General features: G+C 38.9%; 2 protein-coding genes across 2 annotated transcripts; both read left to right on the top strand.

Annotated features, from left to right (window-relative positions):
• The first annotated feature begins 263 nt into the window (after window positions 1-263).
• LOC135761272 (protocadherin gamma-A6) lies at window positions 264-7,335 on the top strand. The gene is made up of 4 exons (XM_065275186.1): window positions 264-3,011; window positions 4,804-4,862; window positions 6,047-6,162; window positions 6,592-7,335. Exons 1-4 carry the CDS (start codon window positions 492-494, stop codon window positions 6,918-6,920), a joined length of 3,024 nt encoding a protein of 1,007 aa, XP_065131258.1. The 5' UTR covers window positions 264-491; the 3' UTR covers window positions 6,921-7,335.
• An 8,910-nt stretch (window positions 7,336-16,245) lies between these two features.
• On the top strand, window positions 16,246-18,663 carry pcdhb (protocadherin b). Its single transcript, XM_065275331.1, has one exon. It carries the CDS (start codon window positions 16,246-16,248, stop codon window positions 18,646-18,648), a length of 2,403 nt encoding a protein of 800 aa, XP_065131403.1. The 3' UTR covers window positions 18,649-18,663.
• The last annotated feature ends 113 nt before the right edge of the window (window positions 18,664-18,776 follow it).

Genomic DNA, 18,776 nt, shown 5'->3' with positions numbered 1-18,776 from the left:
ACTTTAAACATGCCAAGATTTTTTTATTTGGGGAGGGGGTACAGCAAAATAATAGATTACATGTATTAATTCGGATAGTTTGTTAATCCTTTGCGCGCCTGGTAGTTCTCGAGTCAAATGTGTCCATACAGAAATAATTGCTGTATGTTCTAATGTCACCGTCCACCAATACGATGCCTCCCCCACACACATCACCTCCCTCCCTCCCAAGACTCACACAGTACTCAAAGCGTCTAACACACTGGAAAATCAAAGCGCGCTGCTCTCATGCTGACACACTGTCTGTGCCGCTCGAGGTGCACAACACTAGGGGACTCAAGTTTGCTATGTATGTCAACGTTTTTAATCAATATATGAACTTTTTTAATCTATTTATTGAATCTTGCAATACAAGTGGGTCCTGTGTTAGTATTCTTTATAAATTGTTTTTAAGTACAACTCAACATGTTTAAGCGCCTTTTTAGCTGCTGAGAATTTCTGCTTTGGAGAAAATGGACTGGAGACTTTCGAGGAGGCGCTGGACGTTGACCGGGCAGGTTGTCTGTCTGCTCCTGTGTGCGTGCGCACTGGACCGGGTTTTGGCGCAGATCCGGTATTCAATTCCCGAGGAGCTGGAACACGGGGCTTTTGTTGGGAATATAGCCGAAGACTTGGGCTTAGACGTGGCTAAATTATCTTCAAGGAGATTTCGGATTGTGTCCGGGGCAAGAAAACAATATTTAGAGGTGAATTTGGAGAATGGGATTTTGTTTATGAATGAAAAGATTGACCGCGAGGAGCTCTGTGAACAAAGTCCTGTTTGTTTTTTACACTTGCAAGTTGTTATTGAGAACCCTTTGGAATTGTACCGGGTTGAAGTTGAAATCTTAGACGTAAATGATAACGCTCCCAGTTTCCCGTGGAGCGAGTTTAATTTGGAGATCACGGAGTCCGCTGCGCCGGGCTCCCGGTTCCCATTGGAGAGCGCGCAGGATTTTGATGTGGGTTCCAACTCTCTCCGCTCGTACTTGCTGAGCTCGAACCAACACTTCGCGCTGGACATTCAGACCCGTAACGACGGAAGCAAATTCGCCGAACTCGTTCTACAGGCGCCGCTAGACCGGGAGAAACAAAAGGCGCACGAGATGGTGCTCACGGCCGTGGACGGTGGATCTCCTTTGCGCTCGGGCACGGCACAGATTACTGTCACTGTGCTGGATGCCAACGACAACGTACCTGTATTTGACCGGTCCGTATATCGGGTCAGCTTAGTAGAGAATGCGCCGAGAGGCACGCTTGTGCTCAAACTAAACGCCACCGACCTGGACGAAGGCGCAAACGGTGAGATTACATATTCGTTCAGCGGGCACGCGCCTCTGAAGGTGCGAGAGCTGTTCAGCGTGGACTCTCATTCAGGTGAGATTCGGGTGAAAGGAATAGTGGACTACGAAAGGGCCAGCGTTTACGAGCTTTACGTTCAGGCGAAAGACAAGGGTCCTTCAGCCGTGGCTGTGCACTGTAAAGTACTGGTCGATATTCTAGACGTGAACGACAATGCGCCCGAGGTCATATTAACCTCGGTGTCAACACCTGTTCAAGAGGATGCGCCACCGGGCACGGTAATAGCTGTGATAAGTGTAATGGACCGTGACTCTGGAGAGAACGGGGCCGTCGATTGCCAGGTTCCTGGTAACGCGCCTTTCCAGCTGCACTCTTCTTTCAAAAACTATTACACACTTGTAACCAGCGAGTTTCTCGACAGAGAATCTGTGGCCGAGTACAACATCACCCTAACTGCGCGAGATCTGGGCTCACCGCCACTGTCCACCAGGAAAACGATTCTGGTTCAAGTGTCTGATATTAATGACAATCCACCACGTTTTATTCAGCCGTCTTATACGGTATATGTGACCGAGAATAACGCCCCGGGCGCATCCATTTGCTCGGTGACGGCAGTCGATCAGGACTCTAACCAAAATGCTTATTTGTCCTACTCCATACTGGAGGGTCAGATTCAGGGCATGCCCGTGTCAACGTACGTCTCAATCAATTCTGATAACGGGAACATCTACGCGCTTCGCTCTTTTGATTACGAGCAGCTCAGAAACTTCCAGATCCGCGTACAGGCGCAGGACGCGGGCTTTCCTCCGCTTAGCAGCAACGTGACTGTCAACGTTTTTGTTTTGGATCAAAATGACAACGCACCGGTCATCCTATCCCCGCTACCGAAAAACGGCACCCTAGCTATTGAGATGGTGCCCAGATCAGTGGACGCGGGGTACCTTGTGGCTAAAATCACGGCACTAGACGCGGACGCAGGGCAAAACTCGCGTCTCTCGTATCAAGTGCTTCAGGCGACCGATCCGGGACTGTTCAGCGTCGCGTTATACACCGGCGAGATAAGGACGATCCGCCGCTTTGTGGACAAAGACGCTATCAGGCACAGACTTGTTATACTTGTCAAGGACAACGGGCAACCTCCGCTCTCAGCTACCGTGTCCATCATTTTGTCGGTGGTGGACAGCGTGCCGGAGTCCCTATCCGACTTTGGCGACCTCTCGCTTAGCCCCCAGCCCCCGTCTAATCTAGCCCTATATTTAATCGTGTCATTGAGCACAGTCTCGCTCATCTTCCTCGTAGTCATAATCGTTTTGGCGGCTGTGAAATGCTACAAGGATCGAGACTCCCTCAGCGGTTACGCGCTGTCATCGCTCAGCGCCGCTTGCTGCAGCTTTGAACCAGAGCCGCCTACCGATGTTTTTAAAAAGTCTAACCTCAATCTACAGATCTCAACTGGCGCGAAAGTACCTACGAACTGCGTGGAGGTAAATAGCAACCCTGGAAATCTTTCTCAAGCTTACTGCTACAAAGTGTGTTTGACACCCGAATCTGCAAAGAGCGACTTTACGTTTCTTAAGCCTTCCAGTCCCAGCACGCCGAGAAATAACGCGACGAAAGGAGCGGGTAACTTGGCGCTGAGCTCCCAGAGCCGCTGCTCATCCGTGAATAACGGAGCGACAACACCGAACGAGGTAAAACTACCCTTTGATTCTTCTGCTCGCCTCTCTCTCTCTCTCTCCCTCCCTTGAATCTGTCAGTTGATCTTTATTTGTTAGAATTACTTTTTATTAGAACAATAAACTCAGAAACACGTCTCTTATTTGTAAAATAGATTGCTTATATCGATTATTTTGAAAGACTCAAGGCAAAACGGAAGGGTATTGAATTTTATGACATAAGATATTTAATGCCATCAATGACCTTGATTAAGATGCGCGTAAGGACGAAAACATCCTCCCTGGCGACCTCACAATGCATGTCTTTTTTCTCCATTCCAGTATTCTCTGTTAAAATATATATTTTAAATTAAACGTTTTTTACGAGTACGCAGAAAAAATGTCACAATATTGCATTTAGTTTTTCTGTGGTTTAATGCATTTACCTTTTCTGTATAAACCCTCTACATAAAACAATACTGAGGGTTTATCTTAAGTTTTCCTATCTTCTCTGTTTTATGAAGGCCCAACCTGTAAACTGTTTATTAAGGGCACACACACACATGCACACTACAAGCTAATTATACACAAAGGCACACGGACGCGGACTAGTTTGATCCATAATGGTGCTGGGAAATGGAAGCATTAGGAAGAGAGCATGGGCCGATGGAGACGTGTCGCGCCTGTAGATTCGGTCAAGTTGCCCTCGTAGAATGACAACCAAGGATGAAGAGGTTGTGTGTGTGCGTGTGTTACAGAGTGATTCTGTTAATATCCACTAGGTGGAAACGTCAATCTGAGAACTGTAAGCGGGCTAGCATCAGTTATCGTTCAGTAGTCAGGGTGACCTATTGGAGAGCGAAGTGTCACCTTGCATTGGGTCAGTGAACTTCACCAACTTCATATAGTATGTGAAGAATAAAATCTAAATAAATTCGTCCAACGAGGGAGTTAAAATGTCCTTAGACTTCATGGCCTTAAAGTATCAAATCGAATATTCATGAAAGCCTCTTTTGTACCCCTGATGTCGTCTCCTGCAGGTCACTGGCCAGCATATTTCAAAAAGGCAAATTCAGCTCAAAGAGATACAGAGCTCTTTATGCAACCACTGGTGGAAAGAGGCTATCGGGCAGATCTTACACAGGATTTCATTTGGGAATATATTAAAGCTCCAAACTTCTTTATAAATTCACCGGAGGAAACCGTGTAAAATGCAAACGCACGGTGGTTTCTAAAATAAAACACGAATTCAAATTAAATTGAATTCGTCGGACAGTTAAATGCGTTTTCGAAATTAATTTCCTGCCCTCTGCGGCTGCCTTTGAAGATTAAAATCGTGTGTCGGTGTTCTAATTATCTACGGGAGGTATTTTGAAAAACGGATCTAATAATAAGCTTACATGCGCTCTCCTTATAAAAGTCTCTGAGCGAATTAATAGAGCGTGGAATCCATACTCTCTCTCTCTCTCTCTCTCTCTCTCTCTCTCTCTCTCTCTCTCTCTCTCTCTCTCTCTGACATGGAATAAATAACTCCCCCATTTTCCTCCTCGTCCACCCCCGCCGCGTCTCAGAGGATGAAAGAGACACCGTGACACTGGAGTCATCGGTCCAAACACATCAGCTCCGAAAGAAATAACGTGTAATTCACACTTTTGTCCACAGGGAGGCAGCGAGGATTCTTGTAATGTGTAATGAATATTATGATGAAATGGCTGATCAGCACAATGCAGTCTTTATAGTCTTTAAAGTTACGATAAAGTTTTAAAGATATATAAACTTCATTTAGTCACATATTTAATTTTGATTTTTTGATTTATCTCTGTTGCAGCTGAAGCAAGCAAACACAGACTGGGCACTCATGAGGAACCAAACATCTTCTCTGAAAAGGTAAACCACACACTTTTCCATTCATCTCATTTGGTTTTATATGAGGTAATAATATTTTCTATCCTATAACCATAACCCAAAAACTACACCTCATAAAACATTTAAACATTTTCATTACGAAGATATACCACAGGCTTCTGTTTTTATAGGCTATTTGGATAATGCATTTGCATTCATATAAAGTGACTTACAGTGCAGTCTATACATTTTTAAAACAAAAAAGTGTGTTCCCCTCGATCAAACCCCTGACCTTTGGTAATGCTTTACCAAAAATTTACAAATTTACCTTTGAGGTACCAATTCTGTCATAATTTACTCAACCTTATATTGTTCTAAGCCTGTATGAGTTTTTTTATTTTGAAGAACACAAAAGCAGATATTTTGATAAATGATGGTAAGCACACAGCTGATTGTAACCATTGACTTCTATAGTAGAAAAAATATGGTTATTGTATAATATTGGATTATTATATAATCATTATTGTGATAAATGATGAAGATATTTTGATAAATGATGGTAAGCACAAAGTTGATGGTACTCAATGAATTCCATCGTATTTTTTATATGTCAATGGTTACAATCAGCTGTGTGTTCACCATCATTTATCAAAATATCTGCTTTTGTGTTCATCAAAAAAAATATAAATAAATAAAAACATTAATACAGGTTTGGAACAACATAAGGATGAGAAAAACATGACATAATTTTCTTTTTTGGTTGAACTATTCCTTTACATAAAATATAATATAAAATTATATATTATATTATATTATATAAAATAAAATATATTCCTTTAGATAACATAAAATATAAGTCTAACCACTTCAACAAGTTATGCCAAGGTCAAAACTTAAAAAACTTAAAATAGTAGGTTGAATTGACTTGCAAAACCAAGTTATTTTAACTTCATTATTCATTTTTGTACCTTCTTTTACCTTTTTTTCTGAGAGCACATGTGGGCTACAGGAACATTGTATTCACCATAACCTATACATACAAAATTTAAATGACTGCCCGCTGCTCTATCTTGCAGTACTTTGCAATTATGTCACTATCACTTTAATTTGTTCATGCTGTTGGTTGTGTGCTTATATAATAATCATCTGTTTTTTCACTTGTTGTACAGTTAAAATGTTATGCCGGTACGCCACAGGTAGTCTTATTTCCATTTATTTGTTTGCAGTTGCAACTCTACACACATGGATGGCACTTTAATGCGAAAGGCCATGCAGGCAGAACCAGAAAATTATAGTCAAATGGCTACAGGACAGTACTGGACCTGGGGAACACGATCGAGAGGTGGGGTTGCACATTCACTCCTAACATCACTTAATTTAGACTTGATCATTTTGATCTTTAGTATCCAGTCTGTCTGCACCGGTTCACTAGCATCATGTTGCTGAAATATTTACAAGAAATCTAAACTATCCAAAGCATTTTAACACTGAAATTAAAAGTGCCAGAGTTTGATAATGAATATAGAAGTTGATGAATTTTTTATAAAAAAAAAAAAACAGTTTTAAAGGACTTTGCAATGTTAAACAAATCTAAATATAGGATCCCTTGTGTATGTGCAGCGATTACTGGAGATATTTATTCCAGACTCATTAAAGATAATGAATTAAGCAAAACACTGATAGCATTTTTAGTGGATTTCCAGTAGGATCATAAAGCTTCTACTAAATATTCCACATGAAAAGATTCACTCGTATTTCTCTCTATCTACAGAGTACCGGATGAATTCTCCAGCACGTGGGGTTTCTCAGAGGGTGTGGACCCCTCATTACACTCCACCACACAATCCCACCCATCATCTTCAGCAGCAGGCCACGGCGCAGGTCCCCACGCACCCTCCACCGGACTACCAGCACAACGTCTATATCCCCGGCACGCCATCCGGCTTCTGTACCCTTCGCCCAAGCTATCGCAGTGAACTCGATGTCCACAACTCCTTCTCCACCTTTGGAAAGAAACGTAGGTTCATATCCCCCAACAGTTTTGACCCCTGCGATGATACAGGGACAGAGGTCATCAATAATGACTTGTATAATGAATAAAAGAACTTGAGTTTGATGATGGGTTGGAGGTGTAAGAGAGGACAAGTGATGAAACGATGAAGAAAAAGAGGAGTGTGACTCATTATTATGACCAAAGCATAGCACTCATCCTCTGAGCCTCAGAAGATGCCCTCTGACCACCTGCAGATGCTCTATACTTTCTAATGCAGTTTGCACACAATACAGCACTTGTGGAAATTAAAATCATTTAGTTCAACTGCAGCGCAACTTTATTTTGATCAGAATGCTAGGGAACAAAATCATGAAAGGGGTTTGCAAGATCTGCAGATTTAAACCTTTTTAAAGGGACACTACACTTTTTTTGAAAATATGCTAATTTTCCAGCTCCCCTAGAGTGAAACATTAAATTTTTGCCATTTTGGAATCCATTCAGCTGATCTCCGGAGCTGGCGGTACCACTTTTAGCAAAGCTTAGCATAATCCATTGAATCTGATTAGACCATTAGCATCGTGCTAAGACCGACCGAAAAGTAAAAGTTGCGATTTTCTAGGCAGATATGGCTAGGAACTATACTCTGAATCAAGGACTTTGCTGCTATACCATGGCTGCAGGAGGCACAATGATATTACGCAGTGGCCGAAAATAGTCCCCTGCTATTGAAAGTTACTAAGGGGACTATTTTTGGGCGCTGCATAATATCATTGCGGAAAATTTTTGGAATAATGTCAAAACTCTTTGGTTATTTTTTAGCGCTATGCTAATGGTCTAATCAGATTTAATAAATTATGCTAAGCTATGCTAAAAGTGGTAACGCCAGACCCGGAGATCAGCTGAATGGATTCCAAAACGGTAAAAATCAAATGTTTCACTCTAGGGGAACTTTTTTTAAGTGGAGTGTCTCTTTAAGCTCAAAAAAGCAATTATAGAGATTCATGGGTGCACAAAAGTACAAAAGTTGTCACCGGGACAGTACTTTTTAGAAAGGTCCTAATATGTATCGTTTTGGTACAGATATGTACATTTGAGGAACCAGTATGTACCATATCTCTAAGGTACCAATGTGTACGTGTGTCATGTGTGTGGCTTGTCATGTCAAAATATGTGTTCGGTGCATCATGAAAACTTATGTGCATCGCATGTCATGTCAAAATACGTGCTGCATACGCATTGAAGGGTTCATGGCTCACTTAAAGGAACACTATGTAGTTTTTTTACCTTTAAATAATTTCTCTAAAATTATTTCAGTGATAGAACAACTTTTAACTGGACAAATTGTACTGTTGCTGCAACCTGAGCAGCCTCCTAGCTGCTACAAGCACACTCTGAAAGTTGCGGTGGAGGGTAGGAAACACAGCTCCGCCCCTCCCCCTGCCTGCAGAAGAGTGTCTGATACTAGGCACTGTTGCGCTTTTAAACCACATGGGGGAGCTGTAAGTCATTTTTACATGGCAACTACATAGTGTTGCTTTAACAGTAAACTCTGACACTGCAAAGTGTACTTTTGAAAAGGTACTGCCCCAGTGACAACCTTTGTATCTTCTTATACCTTTCTTTAATCTAAGAGTGCAGGATCGTATATCCCGCTTTGTTTCTGCTGTAAATTCCAGTTATTACTTCTGGTGGACAAAACGCTAATCAGAAAACTTGAATCTGAATCAATATGGGCTTTTTGAACAGCTTCACATGGAGAGACAAACAAGCCATCTTCTAAATGTCCTTTGCACTGGTCTGTTATTGTGGTTTCACCTATGTCAGATTAACCCGCCTGAAAGCGAGACACAAAAACTCAAAACTCTAGTGGGCGTCTTCTGTAAATGAGAGATTCTTAGCCAGAATAAGCAGCTGCAAATTAAAAGACTATGTAAGACTCCTCATAATGTGATGGACAGAAGGCCAAACTTCGGTGATGTCACAGTGTGGTCAGCACTAACAAACAATGTGCACTTTTCATTTCTCACTTGTGTTTGTGGTTCATTTACAGACCTGGATAATCAGGATGGACATCATGTCAGGAGTTAATTAGTTAAACTGAGCCTGTTGTTTTGGACTAGATCATCTGCCTATTATTTTTGATAATATACGTAACTTAAAGGAACTTTAATTCATTTATACTGCTCAGAGTGGAGAGTAGGATGTTACAAAAACACTAAAGCAGAGATTGACTACTTGTTTCTTTGTCCTGTTATTTTAGTGATAGAACAAAGCTTCATGTGTTTTTGTTGCTGTTTTTGTAATGAGGTGCGATTGCTTGGCTTGATAATGCCAGGCCCAATAAAGCAGCAAATAAAGGAGAGGTCCCAGGCCTGATATCTAATGCAGTCATTAATATCATGATAATTATATTATATTTTCTTACTGTTACTTTGACAATCATTTCAGCCAAAATGTGATCATTACACGCATTTCATGTGTGCATATAAATGAACACAATGGTGAAATTTATTATTTATCTGTACATGAATACTGCAGAGGAACCATTTAAATTTGCTTTATGCACATCACTGCCTCATGAAGAAAGAAGATCAGGATATGGACATCATTCTTAATGTGTACATAAAATATAAAATAAATATTTTTTCTGAATTAAATCTTCTGCGTTGTTTATTGAAAATAGTTTTAGGGAATGCCACCGTAAAAAGTTGCACTGAAGAAACTGATCAAATGTATTTACATTACTGCACAGTATAATTCAAAAATTCTTTCTGTTGAACAAAAGATGATTTATATAGGAAAATGTTTCTTCAGACAATAAATGGGTAAGAAAGAAATGGTTCTTTAAAGAAAGGGGAACCATAAATTGTTCTTCTATAAGAACCACTTTAAGCACCTTTATTTCATAGTGTCTGCATTGACGAAGGACTCAAAACTGAGGTCAAAATAAAAATAAATGAGACTAATATCTGGCATACTGAAAAGTTTATAGTTGCCCTGAATTAACCTTATTAAATAAGGTTGATCCATGCCTGTCATCTGGAACAAATCAGACCTTACCTTGTTGCACATTTTGGCAACTCATCTAAACTGTGCAAACTGTACAAGAAGTGGACCAAGGGTCTTGTATGCATACCACACATAGCCACTTTAAAGGGGCCATGGCATGAAAATCTGACTTTTTCCATGTTTAAGTGCTATGATTGGGTCCCCAGTACTTCCATCAACCCAGTAACTTAGTTTTGGTAAACCATTCTCTACAAGCACATGAAAAAATAGGTCGTTGAAATTTGGCTCTCCTTGTGATGTCATAAGGAGCTCTTATTATAATAATACCACCCATTTATCGGCACTATCCAACCACAGCACTGCCATTTAGTGCAGAGAAAAGCACAATTTAGTTTTAATTGCAACAAACCACCATCATTGTAATCATTGTTTAAATTACATCAGCTCATTTGCATTTTAAAGGACACACCCAAAACGACACATTTTTGCACACACCTACAAAGTTGCAATTTTAACATGCTATAATAACTTAATTATATAGTATTTTGAGCTAAAACTTCACATATGTGCTCTGGGGACAACCAAGATTTATTTGACATCTTAAAAAAGTCTTGTGCCATGGCCCCTTTAAAGTGCTCCTTTAGAGCTTAGCAGTATTGCATTGCGTCAGCAGCGCAAAAGATCATTGATTCAAACGCAGGAAATACACTAATACAAAATGTATACATTGTAATGCAATGTAAGGTGCGTCTGCCTTATGCGTAAATGTAGTGTAAATAGCTTGTAAATCCTTATTAAACACACACAATTCAGTAGACAGCAACCAATGTGCAACAATAAGCTCTTTTAATTACTTTGCAATGCTGATAAATATATCATATGGGCTTGTTAGCCTACAGTGTATTGTCTTAATTCATTTTGAGTCGTGAGAAAAGGACAAAGGAAACATGTCCCATGCATTTCTCTTCTTCGCAGAGCGCATATGCAAATTTACCAAGGAGAACAGCAGCGTGTCATTACCTAAACAAACACAAAACTCATTCGTCTAAATATCACTTTAATTAAAGACCGGGTGGCAACTCCTGGAAATGCCGCACCTGGACGCAATCACTCTCGTGCCCTTTCCGTTTTCATTTCCCGGGGACACGAGTTGAGAATGTCAATAGATTAGTATCACAGCTCGAGAGGGCTAATTATCTCTGCCGCGTGTCTTTTCCGATTACAAACGTTAATGAAGAAACGGTCTCCGTGGCGCTAACACACTTCTCTAAATCGAAGTTCATCTCTCCTAGGACCCGCAACCCGGAGGTGAGGAGATGAGCAATTTCGACATGTCTCCCTCCTGACTGCAGATCAGACATTAGACATTACAGACACACATTCCAACAATGACAGCTTTAAAACAGCAGCGTAGCGAACTTTGCTCATAAATATTCATTACGCATCGTGACGTTCGCCTGTATGTTTCACCTGATTGGCTGAACACCTATATGGAAACGCCTACATATGTAGGTCTACTATACATACAACATTTATGTAAATGGATCTATATTACATGTTAAATGCAATATTATTAGGAAAAAAGCATCTGCTAAAATAATAAATGTAACTCAATGTATTTACAGTGGTTTTAATTATTCATGCCACAATTATGATAAACTGTGCACATAACTTGTACTGTTTATCTGACTGTTCATAAACTATTAGAATCTACTGACCTTTGACTTCTTACCCAGTGCTTTACAGTTTGACCTTGGCTGAAGGATAATGGCTCCCTTGCTGATATTTCTATGACAACTTCAGTCTCTGATGTTTATCCTTCTGTTTAAAAAAAAAAAAAGATAAAGCCCTTAAAACATTTCATTATAGATTTTGTGTGACGGATCATCCTGTATACGCAACAGTAATCCACGATACAGCAGCTAAACTTTTAGGTATATGCTGTTTCATTAATTTAAATTCACAACTTTTACACAATAAACTAATCACTTAAGTGAATATATCCGATAAAGTTTTCGGTCATACACTTGTATTTCGAAATTTTGCAGGGTCTTATGCTGCGTTGTTGACAACTCAGATTTAGGATATGTCCCACCTCAACCCAATCCAAATTCAACTTTATAGGGTGGTTTCCCAGACAGGGATTAGACTAATCATAGACTAAAATAAATGTAAGAGCTGTCCAAACTGCAAACAACTTTCACTGACATATCTTAAAATACATCAGTGCCCTTTGTTTTGCATTAAAATTCACACAAGTAATGTTTTTAGTAAGGCATGTTTGTTAAAACTATTTCCTAATTAAACTAAGGCCTCTGGTCCTAAGCTAATCCCTGTCTGGGAAACCACCCTTATATGATCTTAATCGTTGACTTGTTACGCAAAAATAGCATAATGTAGAAAAACATGTCAACATCTAGGAACTGATAGCTAGAAAAACTAATAGTTTGAAAATATGTTTACACTAATCCTGAAGTACAGTGATAATTAAATAAAAACAATGTAAATTCAATTATTCAAAAGGGAAAACTTTTTTTTCTCTTAATTGTGCGGCCCTTGCAAGATCTATTCGTATGCATTTGTGCATAATGCAAGAATGGTTAGAAGAATGATTATGGATGAATGAATTTGTGAATGTATATCTATTATAAACATATGCACACACAATGTCCCCCTTTATAGAGTAGTATTGAATTATTTGTGTTTAAAATTGAATTTTCTTTCTGGTGTTACAACAACCCACCAATGACGTATGCTGTAACAATTGCACTTACGTCACGCTCGGTGAAATTGTACAAGAATGGTAGGTTCCACAAACAAATGTTTATTTGTGGCAGATTGTTTAAGTAAATTAAATGAGATGTACAGCAGGCGTACCATTGTTTTTAATTTCCTTCCTCTGTGTCTGCCCATGGAAGTGTCTGGGTTTTGCGCAGTGAGCCTTCTTAAATAATTGGCATAACCACTCATGTTAAATGGATGGTTCACCCAGAAATTAAAATTCTGTCTTCTTTTACTCACCCTCAAGTTGTTCCAAACCCAAATGTGAGATATTTTAATAAAACCTGAGAGGAGATCAAAGAGTTTTTTTATTTAATTAATCCATGCAAATTAACAATTTAATCCAAGTCTTCTGAAGATATACTGTACGATCGTTTTATAGCTTGAACTCATTTTTTGTTCAACTAAATCTGTGACGTGAGATCCAATAAGGTTTATTTTAGGCTGCCACATGTTCTGGCTTTCATGTTTACTGTATTTGATGTGCACTGTGTGTGTGTGTGTGTGTGTGTGTGTGTGTGTGTGTGTGTACCTGGTAATTATCACGTTGTGGGGACCAATTGTCCCCACAAAGATAGGCATACCAGTGTTTTTGTGACCTTGTGGGGACATTTTGATGTTCCCATGAGGAAACAAGCTTATAAATCAAACAAGATGATGTTTATTGAAAATCTAAGGTACAAGAAAGGTTTTTGTGATGGTTGGGGTTAGGGAATGGGGCAGGTAAGGGGAATAGAATATACAGTTTTTATGGTATAAAATGCATTACGTCTATGGAATGTCCCCACAAAACATGGAAACCAGAATGTGTGTGTGTGTGTGTGTGTGTGTGTGTGTGTGTGTGTGTGTGTGTGTGTGTGTGTGAATAAATTAATTCTGTTAATTGAACTTCAGCTGTAAAGAGATCACATAGAAGATTTGGATTAAACCACATTTATGTTATATATTTATTTGTTTTTTATTATTCTACACTTTCAGAATTAAAGGTACAAAAGCTCTCACTGGGGCGGTACCCTCTCAAAAAGAATACATTTTTACCTAAAGAGTGCATATTGGTACCTCAAAGGTACATATATGTACCTAAATGGTACATCTTTTTAAGGGGTACCTTTGTGCCTTTATTTCTGACAGCGCATGGACTTTTATAGAAGGAGCTTTCATTAAAAATATCTTCATTTGTGTTTTAAAGAACAACATTAAAGTGAATAACTGATTTCATTTTTAGTGTACAGTTAATCAAACCACAAACATAATTTGACACTAAAGTCACACAGAAAGGCCACATGACCTAGCCAGGGCTCATCTTAATTTAAGGCACTCTTAAAGAGGTTTTTTTTATCTGTTAGCTTATCAGGGTTTACAGCGAATCTTTTAAATAAAATTCTTGTAAAGTGCACTGGTAATTTAAATGTTCCAAAAATTATTCAGAAGTTCAACTAATTGTACGTAATATGAACACCGTCTGTGATACATATGTCTGTGAAATCAATTAAGCAAAATAAACATTACAGTTAACTTACATTTGAAAAATATGTTCTTTTCATAAGGACACTTTATAAAAGAATACTAAACTGCACTTTATTCCACAAGCTTAGCCTATACAAATGACAGACAGTGAAAGTTTACTGTTTCATCGTTTAACATTCTTTTGATTTTAAAACCTTAAAATGGCGACCATTGAAAACCCATGTTGTGAAGACAATACAACATTAACATAAAATGAAACAACATGTTGAAAAATAGAAAAGAGTAATAAAGAGAATGAAATGAATATATAATATATAACTAATAAACTAAACTTAGAAAAGAAGAAAATAAATGAAATACAACACAGATGTGTCTCTCGAATCACACACAAAGGTACTCCATCATTCTTTTACATATGTTTTATTTAAACATTTTAGTTAAAAAAAGAATGTGTGAACTTAAGAGACAGTCAGAATTGTAAAGGGAGAAACTTGTTTCATAGTCTATGGGAGAAACATTTTCTTAAAACGCCACTAGAGGTCGACTGCACCACATCAACATCCAGAAAGAGTTAAAAATTAAACGTAACAGGGATTATAGTAAATTGAAATGGATCATTTAATTAAAATAGTTTTATATAAATATAACAGAAACAAACTAACACAAATGCATGTAACTATACTTTTTATAAGATTTAAAAGATGTTTTTCTTTGTTAAAACCCAGCTACAGTCATTTTTTTTGTGATTTATATAAAATGAACCTAGTGTAAACAACATTCTGTAAAAATATAACCTTGATATCTTTAATATTGACTAAGTAAGATCATGTCAAAGATGGAAATCAATGTGAAATCAATGATTAAAATCAATGCTCATTTATCTCATCATCATATTATGAGGCTGAATTTCACAGACAGGCTCACATTAATTTTTTTGATTTAATTTGCACATAAAATGTAAAAGGGAAGCTCACCAAAACATTTATTCTTGAATATTGTTTTTTTATTTTCTGATTTGATTTCTGTTTATTCATGATATTTAAAATTAATAATTTGCAGAGGTACAGCAGGAAAACATGTGAAGGACTTTCCTGAAAATTATTAAGCCATCAGATTCCCAGTGCAAGTCAGACTCTTGAATGTGCTGTAAACTCATCTTGCTAGAGAGAGAGAGAGAGAGAGAGAGAGAGAGAGAGAGAGAGAGAGAGAGAGAGAGAGAGAGAGAGAGAGAGAGAGAGAGAGAGAGAGAGAGAGAGAGAGAGAGAGAGAGAGAGAGAGAGAATATTAAAGTTTAATGCAACAAATTTAATGCAAAGAAAATTTGACCAAGTTAAAATAATTATGTAACTTCATCAAAGTAAATTTAAAAAAAGTTTTTAATTTTACTTTATACACTTCAATTAAAAGAAACTAAAACATGGGTCAAGCAACTATTTAAAGAGCTTCCGATTAATGCATTTTTATTAGCAGGACATCATGGTGAGGATCAACAAGCATCATTAATTTACAAACAATTGTAAATACAAGATAAAACTTACAGAGACAACATCATTATAAATAACAAGCATTCAAATAGTAAATATTTTTCAAAAATCTTAAAGACCGAATTAAACTTGCTTTAGTGCTTGCTGGGACCTTTCAAGCTCTTGTTTTATGTAAAATTCAGCACCACCGTCTTGGACAGCAACTTAGTGAAGATGATTCAAATGTCGCTGTCCGGACATGTGGTGCTGAATTGTTTTATTCTATTGCAAGTTCTTATTTTAATCTTTCCTTTTTCTCTTTGATAAATATAACATCACTGTATAAAATATTCTGAACTGTGTTATGTTTACCTTACATAAAATGTCTTCAATGTGTTTTTACTTCATTTCTTGATTTAGGTGCTTTAGATATACTGTATGAACCCCCTCTCTGAACATCTTCTGGCTCGTCATTGCCTTAGCGTGTCGCTGTTGGCCACTTAATGGCATGAGTTTTTTTTAAGTGTCTTTATTACAGTCCACAAGCCCTGTGTTACTGAGAACAGCAGCATTTTCTGCAGAAGCACGTTATAGGAATTATAGGTTATAGGTTTTCATCTGAAAAAGATATTGAAAATAACTCTTGAGGAAATTTAAGGAGAAACTCGTCTATCTGACTCATCTTATAAGAGTGATTTACTGTATTCTTAGGATGTCCATGATGAAGGCAGATATTCGATGGATTCTGTATTTCTTTGTACTTTGCAAGATGGCTTGGTCTGTGACGCGATATTCTATACCAGAGGAGATGGAGCGCGGGTCGGTTGTTGCAAATCTAGCCGCTGATTTGGGACTGGATATTAGTGGACTAGCAGAGCGAGAGGTAAAACTTGATATTTTCCATAATAAGAAATATCTTGATGTTAATAAAAAGACTGGTGAGCTAACTGTTGTAGAGAAAATCGACAGGGAATATTTGTGTCCTGCAAAAACCACAACGTGCTTTCTAAAGTTAGACTTAATAATTGAAAGCCCATTGCGAATATTTAATATTGAACTGGGCATCACAGACATCAACGACAATGCGCCTCATTTCCGACGAGACAAAATCGAATTGGATGTCTCAGAGTCCGCATCACCCGGGGAGAGATTCTCTTTGCCTAACGCCTTTGACCCGGACGTTGGTGCTAATACCGTTAAAACCTATAAACTAAGTGAAAGCGATCACTTTAATGTTGATATACATTCTGGAAGTGACGGAACAAAATATGTGGATTTGGTTCTCATGAAGGCTCTAGACAGGGAGGAGAAAGCCATTCATAATCTAATACTTACTGCAATTGATGGCGGAGTCCCTGCGCGCTCTGGCACAGCTAGTATTATTGTGCGCGTTCAGGACACAAATGACAACGCCCCTCAATTCGACCAGGCAGTTTATTCTCTTAACATTAGTGAAAATTCTCCAGTTGGCACTCTCGTTATTAAATTAAACGCATCTGATACTGATGAGGGCTTAAACGCAGAACTTACATATTCATTTACCCTTTACACCTCTGAGAAAACGCAAGAGATGTTCTCTTTGAATGCAAACACAGGCGATATAGCAGTTAAGGGCATTATTGATTATGAAGATATGAAAATATTTGAGATGTTCGTTGAGGCTAAAGACAACGGCCCCGTCCCACTTGCAGGTCAGTGCAGAGTAACGGTGTATGTCACTGATATGAATGATAACTATCCTGAAATAGCAATAAAATCTCTTAAGAATACGGTGGACGAAAACATCCCAGTCGGCTCTGTTATAGCTTTGGTGGCTGTTAGTGACAGAGATACGGGGGAAAACGGAAATGTGAATCTGACAATGAACAGGCTGTTGCCGTTTGTTTTAAATAAATCATCGGATAATCTTTACGAGTTATTGGTATCTAAACCTTTAGATCGTGAAATGGTCCCGGAATACGAGATCACGTTGATTGTGACTGATGGAGGGAACCCCCCCTTATATGATAATGAAACTATAACGGTGCATTTGCTGGATGTGAATGATAACGCGCCACAATTTCCCCAGTCGTTCTACACGATACCTGTTAAGGAAAATAACGCACCTGGAGCATTAGTGAGCTCTTTAACTGCTATAGACCCAGATCTCAATGAAAATCAATATCTAGTCTATTTTATAATAGAGAAGGAAATAGTGAACACCTCCATGTCCATGCTATTCTCCATCAATCCAGAGAACGGCAATCTTTACGCGCTAAAAACGTTTGATTATGAGATAGAGAAGGAGTTTCTTTTCCACATCGAGGCCCGAGACTCTGGTGTCCCTCCGCTCAGCAGTAACGTGACCGTTCACATTATTATTATGGATCAGAACGACAACACGCCCGTTATAGTGTCTCCATGGCGCGCGCACGGCTCTGTGGTTGAGGAAAAGATCCCGAGGTCCACCGATAAGGGAACTCTGATATCCAAAGTCATTGCGATAGACTCTGATTCAGTGCACAACTCACGAATCACGTACCAGTTTCTCCAGAACACTGACGCTACATTATTCAGCTTGGATCAGTACAACGGAGAGATTCGCACCACGAGAATGTTCAGCTACAGAGACTCGCGTCACCAGCGCCTGGTGGTGATCGCTAAGGACAACGGAGAGCCCGCGCTTTCTGCTACAGTCACCATCAAACTGTCTACGGTGGAGATCGCCCTTAAAACATATGCTGACATGACTGAAGTGCCTTTGGAATATGACATCTTCTCAGATTTAAATCTGTATCTGGTGATCGGACTAGGCTCGGTATCATTTCTGTTACTCATCACCATTTTGGTCACCATCGTTCTCAAGTGTCAGAAACCGAAGCCCAGTAAAGCGGCTCCTTCCTGCAGGAACAGTGTTATCAGTGAGAGGAACTCGACCATCGCAGACTCCACTCTGGTCTCCAACGATGCCTACTGGTACAGTTTATTTCTAGCGGAGACGAGGAAAGGAAAGCTGGTGGTTAGACAGCCTGTGCCAAAGGGCGCGAGATACATCGTTTCCAGTATACCGAGGAGCACCGGAATGACTGAGACCAGCGACTCTGCTGCATCTACTCTACAGGTAATAAAAACTTAATTTAAATAACATTTAAATGATAACTTCACTCCACATTCTAAGGGCCGGTCTAGTCTGTCAGCTTGTTGGTATAAAAAACAAGGGTTTCCAGACTGACGAATACAATTATTTTTATAACATACAAACCA

This window comes from Paramisgurnus dabryanus, chromosome 16, assembly GCF_030506205.2.
Source record: "Paramisgurnus dabryanus chromosome 16, PD_genome_1.1, whole genome shotgun sequence".
Taxonomy (NCBI): domain Eukaryota; kingdom Metazoa; phylum Chordata; class Actinopteri; order Cypriniformes; family Cobitidae; genus Paramisgurnus; species Paramisgurnus dabryanus.
The sequence above is the reverse complement of the archived record's forward strand: the minus strand, read 5'-3'. Positions and strand labels throughout refer to the sequence as shown.